The sequence below is a fragment of the Ovis aries genome, chromosome 1 (assembly GCF_016772045.2).
Source record: "Ovis aries strain OAR_USU_Benz2616 breed Rambouillet chromosome 1, ARS-UI_Ramb_v3.0, whole genome shotgun sequence".
Lineage (NCBI taxonomy): Eukaryota > Metazoa > Chordata > Mammalia > Artiodactyla > Bovidae > Ovis > Ovis aries.
This window is the reverse complement of record NC_056054.1, coordinates 163,431,010-163,440,563: the sequence shown is the minus strand read 5'-3', so window position 1 is coordinate 163,440,563 and position 9,554 is coordinate 163,431,010. Positions and strand designations below refer to the sequence as shown.

Sequence of the window (9,554 nt, the reverse complement as noted above, 5' to 3'; positions counted from 1 at the left end):
GATCTAAGAATATCTCTTTAACACTTTTGTCAATGAATCTATGACTTTTTTATTTCTCAGGCTGTAGATAATTGGATTTAAGAAAGGAATTATGACAGTGTAAAATAGAGAGTCTATCATATCTTGATCATCTGCTTGTTCAGATCCAGGGTGCACATACATGAAGAGAAGAGGCCCATAGTATAAGGAGACAGACAGAAGGTGGGCTCCGCAGGTGGAGAAGGCCTTCCTTATTCCTTGTATAGACTTCTTTTTTAATATTGTAAAGAGAATAAGTGTATAAGAGATAAGAACAATGAGAATGGTAAACACCTGAATTGAACCAGAGAAAATAAATACCATCAGAACATTAATAGAGGGATCAGTACAAGAAATTTTAATCAGTGGCATAATGTCACAATAAAAGTGATGTATTATATTAGAGTTACAAAATGTGACTCTGAGTAACAAACCTGTATGAATTATGGAATGTATAAGGCCACCTAAAAATGATAAGACTAATAGCTGAATGCATAGTCTATTGGTCATAATCACTGAATAAAGCAATGGTTTGCAAATAGCTACATAGCGATCATATGCCATTGTTGATAGCAAAAAACATTCCGTGGTTACACTGATGACAAAGGAAAAGAATTGTACCATGCATTCAGAGAGAGAGATCATCCTACTCTTGCCCAGGAAGTTGACCAGCATTTTGGGGGTAACTGTAGATGATACCCAGGCATCCACAAAAGCTAAACTCCCAAGGAATAAGTACATGGGGATGTGAAGGTGAGGGTCATTGTAGATGAGAGCAATCAGACCAAGGTTCCCCATGATAGTGATGAGATATATCATCAAGAACAGAAGGAACAGGGGGATTTGCCACTCTGGTTGATGTGTGAGACCTGTGAGAATGAACTCTGTCAGCTCTGTTGCATTTTTTGTTTCCATATCCTTGATAGATAGCCCCTGAAACAAGTGCAGTAAATGGAAAAAAAGTTATCAAGAATTTTAAAACTAATATTTATTGAAGGTAATTGAAATAAAACCATATACTATCTAAATGCTTTCTATTGATCTTACTACATAGTACATAAAAATTACTTGTATAAATTATGTTAAAACAGTGCAATTACAACATTTAAAAATTTGTACAGAAATGAAGAGATTTAGAAGAGAAGAAAGACTTTCTGGAGATGAGCAAAATTAGGGGATGCTCTAGAATGAGGTCAAGAAATTCTATGTGTAAGACATGGATGCAGCATCTAAGTACAGAAGTTAGAAGGACCCAGTTTATAAAATGAATTGAATGCCATATGAATGATCTTGAGCTATATTCTTCAAGAAATAAGCAAGAAATGAAAACATATAAAACAGGAAGTGGCAACATCTGTTATTTTTGAAATTAAATATTTGACTGAAGAAAATAGACTGCAGGGAGAGAAACTTGGGTCATAAATGCTAATCAGGAAGTTGTGGTTATTGTCCAATGACTCCCAAACTAGATTACACATCAGAATTGTCTGAGAAAATTTCATTCAAATTATAGATTCTGAAGTATTGCTGTAGACATTGGATCAGTAGATCATGAATGAAGTCTAATAATATACATTGTATAAATATTCCCCAGGTGATTTAAATGTATGGGAAATTCTTAGTTCGTGTGTGATATGGCATTAGGAGTGACAAAGACAAAGTGAGAGATCAAAATAAATCAGAATGAAGACTCATTTATGTTGCAGAATGCAGGTTTGTGTCCTCGATGCACTGTGAGGTCAAACAAACTAAAATGTCGGAGTTTGGAGTAGAGAGAGGTGTAATGCAGGGACTAACAAGGAGAATGTGTGGCTTCAGCTCAAAAAATCCTAACTCACCAACGATTTTCAAAAATTGATGTTGAAAGCTCAGATGAAATGGCCAGTTTTTGCAAGGAGCATCCTCTGAACACCCAGGTATATAATTCTACAAAACCTTAATAAAAATAAAATATAATGACTTAGGAGTCATAGAAGTGGCTAAAATATAGTATGATCTATCCATTGGAAAATGTGTATAAGGTAAAGGGAAATGAAACATGAAAATAAATTTGAGGAAATTTAAAAAGATTTAAAAATGGATATATATGTGTGTGTGTGTATATGTATATATGTGTATATATATATAGGTATATACATAATTTTAGATACATAACACCTGATCCTATTTTCTACCTAATAAGTCTAGAAACCAAACTTCTAGAAACTGACTTTTCCTTGAACCTAATGTAAGGGGACTTGATCTACTGCTAGTAATGCTGCTGCACATACACTGAATTTGGAATATATAGAGAGAATGACAAAGACTTGATGTGTGCAGAAGAGAATTTTGGTTGCCAACTCAACCAAGGGAACAGTATCATGTCCTCAGAAAATGAATCCCGTGCCCATCACAATGGCATTTTCAGTGTGATTTGTGGTATTTAAGTTCAGCAACAATGACAACAGGGCTATTGAGCTAGAGCTAGAACATGATTTGGAGTGTTGACTACCCATTTCTCCAGTGGGTTTCTCCAACTTTCCTAGCATGTCTTTGTTGGATTCAGTTTTTATTCAATTAACTGTTTTCCTCTTGGAAACAAGAGTACTGGCTCACCCAAAAAAAGAGAAAAGGAAAGACCAGAAAAGGCTACTGAGCAGAGTGATCAGAGAAGAGGGAAGGGGTTGGAAATCTGAATGTAGGAAACTTAAAGAGAGGACAATACTTTAAAAGCACACAGGAAAGTAGAGTGCCAAAAGTGAAATAACTGCTCTTGTAAGATAAGGAGTGAACAGAGATAATTGAGTGTGGGAATGAAGAGATTTTTAGTGGCTTTAGTGAGAGCAGTTTCCATTTTGTTATAGAACTGAATCAAAGAACACTGGAAAGCGGATGGAAGCAAACAGCACAGCAGTGAACAGAATGAAACAGAGCATCTGAGCTGTGAAGAACAGAGGAGATTTTTTTTTTCTTGTAGAAAAATGTCATGAACATTTTCAAAAGAGGTAGAGGAGGGCATTGAGATGAGAGAGGGTAGAGAAGTGGAATGAGAAGTGTAGGTGGGTGGAAAGAAAACATGAAACAACAAAAAGCAGGAAAAGAGGAAGGAACATAGATGGATAAGTGTAGAAAAGAGAAGGACATGAGGAGGGAGAGGAAGTATCAGAGAAAGGCTGAAGATGAAATAAGGGGAAAGTCTCAACAGTTTGGGGGCTTTATGTTTCTATTAACCCTGGTTTTCCTTGAAATTGCTCATCACTGGGAAACTTTCCTTTTTCTTTCCTTCAAATATCCAAGTCTTTATTCCTAAGGAATTTGTGTATGACAGTGTTTAATTTAAGTAAATTTACTTCAGAAATTTATATTGTCTATAAGCATACTAACACTGCATCAAACTTCTTTTCATGTTTGAAAGATACTTTACCTTTGCTATTACTGAGATTAGAGCTGACTTTCTCTAGAAATCCTTCTGGTTTTCCATCACAGCATTTGCTTATCCACAGGTTTTATTAACAGAATAAAATTGAGCCAAAGACTAGAGCTGAATAAAGGTCATATAAATAACCAATGCCAATAACTGCAGCTGTTAACTGTGTATTTATTTGAAATACTCTTTCCTTCCAGTCAGTCCCAAATCGGTAAATAATGAAAAATTCTCAATTCAGTATATGGGTACTTATGAAGTTATAAAGGTCAAAATGATTGAGGGCCATTTCCAGCACTTTTGCATATATATGTACACAGATATACTCAATGAAATAATTAAACAGTAGATGAAAGGATAGAGGGGTTACTATTTAGGTGATATAACTTAAAATTTAATCCACCAGTGTAGTTAATTAAATAGAATAAATATTTTGAGCACAATTATCAGAAAGATTACTTACACAGGAAACATTGTGACCTAAGTATTTAAATCAACTTTTAATTTAATGTTCTAGTTTACCAACTCTTATCCTGTGGAGTCTTGTGATTATGCTAAGCAGATAATTAAGCATGATTAAATGGTAAAATGTAGCCTTAGAGCTATTCTTCTTATTCACATTTACTCACAGTAATATTTCAACTGACTGTTCAGGAATCTTGTAAACCAAATCAAAATTATTATAAATTTAAAATTCTTTTAAATTTCTATTAAAAAGGAATATTATAAGAGTCATCCTCTCTTACCTATATCTGTTAATAAATTGTTGAGATTCTTTGAGAGTTTGGCTTTCAGAAGCAAAAAATAATACAAGAGCACCAGAATGATAGTAACGTGATAGTTCTTTCCACAGATTCACTTTGGAGGCTTAATTTTCCAGGCTCAGGAAAATGCTGCTTATATACATTTTAACTATGTGCATTTGCCAGAAGAAGAAGGAATAATAAAATAAAATTCCCTTGATAGCACCATTGATTCCCTTAATGACAACCTAATGTGATGTTAAAGTGTTGCACTCAGTATGTCAGCAAATTTGGAAAACTCAGTAATAATGAGAGTCCGTTAAAAATCCTTGAAGAGTTATGTGATTTAATCTCAGTTCCTTTTACAAAGAAAAATCTGGCAGATATGTTTAGGACATAAGAGAGAATCAGTAGAATGGAGGCAACAAGTAATTATAGAGTTTTAGAGGTAGGTGGTTCTGAAGGTGAGGGTCGCAGTGATATCAGCAAGAATGTACCTAGAATCAATAGTGAGAGGAAGACAAGGGGTGGACCTAACGGTGAATCACTCATTAGTCTTAGAGTATGGAATGAAAATGAACATCTGGAGCACACACATCCAAACTCTTGTTCATGTCTTTCCTAGCCACTCACTGGGCAGTATGGTATCATATGTTAACATTATTTGAATTTTGTTAGTATGCATCTTAGTATGCAAAACTTCTCATTGTCATCCACACATTCCAATAACTTTACATGTGACTGTTTCTTTTTCTAATTAATTTCACTTAAAAAATTTCTAGGAATATTGACCATTATTTTCCTATTCTGCCTCTTCATTCTTATCCATCCTAAACCTTCAGTTTATCTATTAACTTTCTTAGAAGTTTCCCAGGTTGACCTGCAAATATACACAGCTAGAAAGGACTTTAGAAATCATAGATAGTAAGAGAGAACTTGCCTTTTGTCTCTCTTGGAGCACACTAAGGTAAAAGCATCTCTCATAGTGTAGCTCTTTGTCTTCATTATCTTAGATCCTCTGTCATTTTTTTTCTCATTGCTTTCCCATTTCTTTCTGTGATATGAGAGTTGATTCCCATGAGAAGTGAAATTTACCATGCACCAAATAAAGTGGCATGTAAGACGTTTTGATGGCCAGCAGAATTCCTAGGGGTTGCCTCTCTTCATTCAAATACCAATCTGCCTCCACTTTGGAGTTAAATGTGATTGACTTATAAGTGTCAAAGACATCATAAACAAGTCTCCTTCAGAGGAACTGCTCTGTGTTAATATTTAATGCATTTTAAAACCACATTGAAGAATATACAGGCATAGAAAATATTTGGGGTTTTTGTTTTATTTTAGTGTTCTATAAAGAGGATTAAATTTTTTATGTGTTTTGAATAAGAATATAAATCTATTTTATGGGATTTATTAGTTACTAATGTCTTAAGTCACTAAAATAATAGAACAATTATACATCCAAAAAAACCTGAACACTATCACATAGCAACATCTAAACCATATAATTTTGTTAATATTTAAATGAAAAGAGTACCGATAATACTATAAGATACAACCATCTCTCTTTAACATCTCTCTTTCCCTCTTTTTTCAGGGAATCTATAACTTTCTTATTTCTCAGGCTGTAAATAATTGGATTTAAGAAAGGAATTATGACAGTGTAAAACAAAGAGTCCGTCATATCTTGGTCATCTGCTTGTGTGGATCCAGGGCGCACATACATGAAAAGAAGAGGCCCATAGTATAAAGAGACAGACAGGAGGTGGGCCCCACAGGTGGAGAAGGCCTTCCTTATGCCTTGCAAAGATTTCCTTTTTAATATTGTAAAGAGAACAAGTGTATATGAGACAAGAACTATCAGAATGGTGTACACCTGTATTGAGCCAGAGAAAATAAATATCATCAGAACATTAACAGAAGGATCAGTACAAGAAATTTTAATCAGTGGCATGACATCACAGTAAAAATGAAGTATTATGTTAGAGTTACAAAAGGTTAATCTGAATAAAAGACCTGTATGAATTACGGCATGAAGAAGGCCGCCTACAAATGATGAGACTAGCAGCTGCATGCAGAGTCTATTGGTCATAATCACTGAATAAAGTAATGGTTTGCAAATGGCCACATAGCGATCATATGCCATTGTTGCCAGCAAAAAACATTCTGTGGTTACACTGATTGCAAAGGAAAAGAATTGCACCTTGCATTCAGAGAGAGAGATCATCTTACTCTTGCCCAGGAAGTTGACTAGCATCTTGGGGGTCACTGTGGATGATAACCAAGTATCTACAAAGGCCAAATTCCCAAGAAAAGAGTACATTGGAATATGAAGTTGAGGGTCATTGTAGATGAGTGCAATCAAACCAGTGTTTCCCATAATGGTGATGAGATATATCATAAAGAACAGCAGAAACAGAGGAATTTGCCACTCTGGTTGATGTACAAGTCCTGTGAGAATGAACTCTCTCAGCTGTGTTGCATTTTTTGTTTCCATATCCTTAATAGATGGCCCCTGAAATGCAATGTAATAAATGGAAAAAGGACATCATTTATTTTTAAAAGTGAATCTGCTGAGGGTAATTGAAATAAAAGCATATGCTAACCTGAATATTGTTTATTTTATTTGCTCTTACTATGATACATGAAAAATAGTAGTGGAAAAGTTATATTAAAATAATGTAATTGCGTCATTTAAAATTTTTTTCCGAAGTGAGCAGATTTAGAACACAGAAAAGCATTATGTCACTTAAAACTTTGCACAGAAACGAGAAGATTTAGAAGAGAAGAAAAACATTCTGAAGATGAGCAAACTTAGGGGATACTAAATAACCACAGATATGCAGATGACACCACCCTTATGGCAGAAAGCGAAGAGAAACTAAAGAGCCTCTTGATGAAAGTGAAAGACAAGAGTGAAAAAGTTGGCTTAAAACTCAACATTCAGAAAACAAAGATCATGGCATCTGGTCCCATCACTTCATGGCAAATAGATGGGGAAACAATGAAAACAGTGACAGACTTTATTTTGGGGGGCTCCAAAATCACTGCAGATGGTGACTGCAACCATGAAGTTAAAAGACACTTGCTCCTTAGAAGAAAAGCTATGACCAACCTAGACAGCATATTGAAAAGCAGAGACATTGCTTTGTCAACAAAGGTCCAGCTAGTCAAAACTAGTCCAGTAGTCAACTATGGATGTGAAAGTTGGATTATAAAGAAAACTGAGCACTGGAGAATTGATATTTTTGAACTGTGGTGTTGAAGGAGACTCTTGAAAGTCCCTTGGACTGCAAGGAGATCAAACCAGTCCATCCTAAATGAAATCAGTCCTTAGTATTCATTGGAAGGACTGACATTGAAGCTGAAGCTTCAATACTTTGGCCACCTGATGCAAAGAACTGACTTGCTGGAAAAGACCCTGATGCTGGGAAAGATTGAAGGCAGAAGGAGAAGGGGATGACAGAGGATGAGCTAGTCAGATGGCACCACCGACTCAATGGGCATGAGTTTGAGCCAGCTCTGGAAGTTGGTGATGGACAGGGAAGCCTGGCGTGCTGCAGTCCATGGGGTTGCAAAGAGTCAGATACAACCGAGTGACTAAACTGACTGATAGAGTAAGGTCAAGAAATTCTTTGTGTAGAACATGGATGTAAGAACAAAGTAACAATGTTAGAAGGGACCAGTTTATAAAATGAATGAAATGCCATAGGAAGAGCTTGAACTTCATTCTGCAAGCATTTGGCAATAATTTAAAACTTATTAGACAAGGAGAGAGAACATCACTTATTTTTTAAGTTAAATATTTGGCTATAGAAAATACGGTGCAGGGAGAAGAAACTTGCATCATAAATAATAATTAGGAAGCTGTAGCTATTGTCCAATGATTCCTAAACCAGATTACACATCAGAATTGTCTGGGGGAGTTTTGTGCAAAATATTGATTCTGAAGTATAACTGAAGAAATTAATTCAGTAGATCATGAATGGGCTCTGATAAAAGGCATTTTCTAAATATTCACCAGGTGATCTAAATGTACGTGAAATTCTTAGTTCATGTGATATAACATTAGGAATGATGAGGAAGACAAAGAGATCAACATAAAATGAGAATGAAGATCACTTGTACTGCTGAACTCAAGTTTGTGTTCCCAATGCATAGAGAGACCAGACAAACCAAAAGTTTGGAAGTTTGGAACAGAGAAAAGTTTAGTACAGGGCTAGGCAAGGGGAATATGTGGCTTATGTTCTAAAATCCTAACTCATCCTTGGTTTTTGAGGAAGAGTGTTTAAAGGCAAAACTTGGGATGAGGGCTGCGGAATGTATGACTCTCTTCTGATTGGTTTGTGGTGAGGCAGGTAACAGGGTCTGTTCCAGGAATCTTGTGCTCAGCCTGAAGTTACCATCTTCTACCTGGATAGAGGCCTTAAAGAAAAATTAAAGCTATGTTGTTATGTATATTCCTTGAGGGAGAACAAGGACCCTGCTTCATCTCTGCAATATTGTTTGCTGACCATTCATCTTTGCTTCTGTATTCCCTCCCTTTTCCTAATTAACACCTGTTTGAATCTGACCTTAGGAACTCAGAGAAGGTCTAGGAGCTAAAGCTTTTTTCCTACAAAGAAATGGGAAATAATGAAAGTCTTTTGTACTTATGAGGGTCCCACAGGGTCCTGCTCAGTGTCATTGGAACTTGGTGACATGTAAGATGTGAAGGAGTGATTAGTAAGGGAGAGAGACTAACTAAGTGACTGGGCAGATGGACATCAAAAATTGACATAGAAGATTCAGAGGCAGTAGCTAGTTTTTGCAAGAACATCTTCTGGATATTCAAGTTAGATAAACTTCACAGTATGATTCTACAAAAAATTGATAGAAATAATGACTTGGGAGTCATTGAGGTGGCTGAAATGCATAGTATGTATGACCTTTCCATTGGCCAGTGTGAGTAAGGTAAAAAGAGAGAAGCCATGAAAATAAATTTGAGGAAGTTATATTAGAGAGAAATGGATGTATATCATTTATTAGATGGAAAAATCTGATCCTCTTTTTTTACCATATGAGTCTTGGTGGCAAACAAAAACTGTCATCCACTCTAGAAGCCAAAATTCTAGAAAGTGACTTTGCTCTCCCTCTTGAACCTAGAATGGGGCAGGGGCCAAGGGGGGGGGGGGCGACGGTTGGCGAGGCATTTTATTTAGGGTTAGACACTCAAACTCTTCCCTTGTGGCTCAGCTGGTAAAGAATCTGCCTGCAATGCAGCCCACCTGGGTTTAATCCCTGGTTTGGGAAGATCCCCTGGAAAAAGGAAAGGCTACACTTCCCCAGTATTCTGGCCTAGAGAATTTCATGGACTATATAATCCACAGGGTTGCAAAGAGTCAGACATG

At 36.1% G+C, this 9,554-nt stretch overlaps 2 protein-coding genes across 2 annotated transcripts; both read right to left on the bottom strand.

Annotated features, from left to right (window-relative positions):
* Nucleotides 1-3: 3 nt before the first annotated feature.
* LOC105609872 (olfactory receptor 5H8-like) lies at nt 4-942 on the bottom strand. Its single transcript, XM_012188385.3, has one exon. It carries the CDS (start codon nt 931-933, stop codon nt 4-6), a length of 930 nt encoding a protein of 309 aa, XP_012043775.2. The 5' UTR covers nt 934-942.
* Nucleotides 943-5,677: 4,735 nt separating this feature from the next.
* Nucleotides 5,678-6,661, bottom strand: LOC101105468 (olfactory receptor 5H8-like). The gene has a single exon (XM_012107899.3). It carries the CDS (start codon nt 6,659-6,661, stop codon nt 5,678-5,680), a length of 984 nt encoding a protein of 327 aa, XP_011963289.3.
* Between the last annotated feature and the right edge of the window lie 2,893 nt (nt 6,662-9,554).

Coding starts and splice junctions, on each gene's coding strand:
- LOC105609872 (XM_012188385.3), bottom strand. CDS start 933: ATGGAAACAAAAAATGCAACAGAGCTGACAGAGTTCATTCTCACAGGT.
- LOC101105468 (XM_012107899.3), bottom strand. CDS start 6,661: ATGGAAACAAAAAATGCAACACAGCTGAGAGAGTTCATTCTCACAGGA.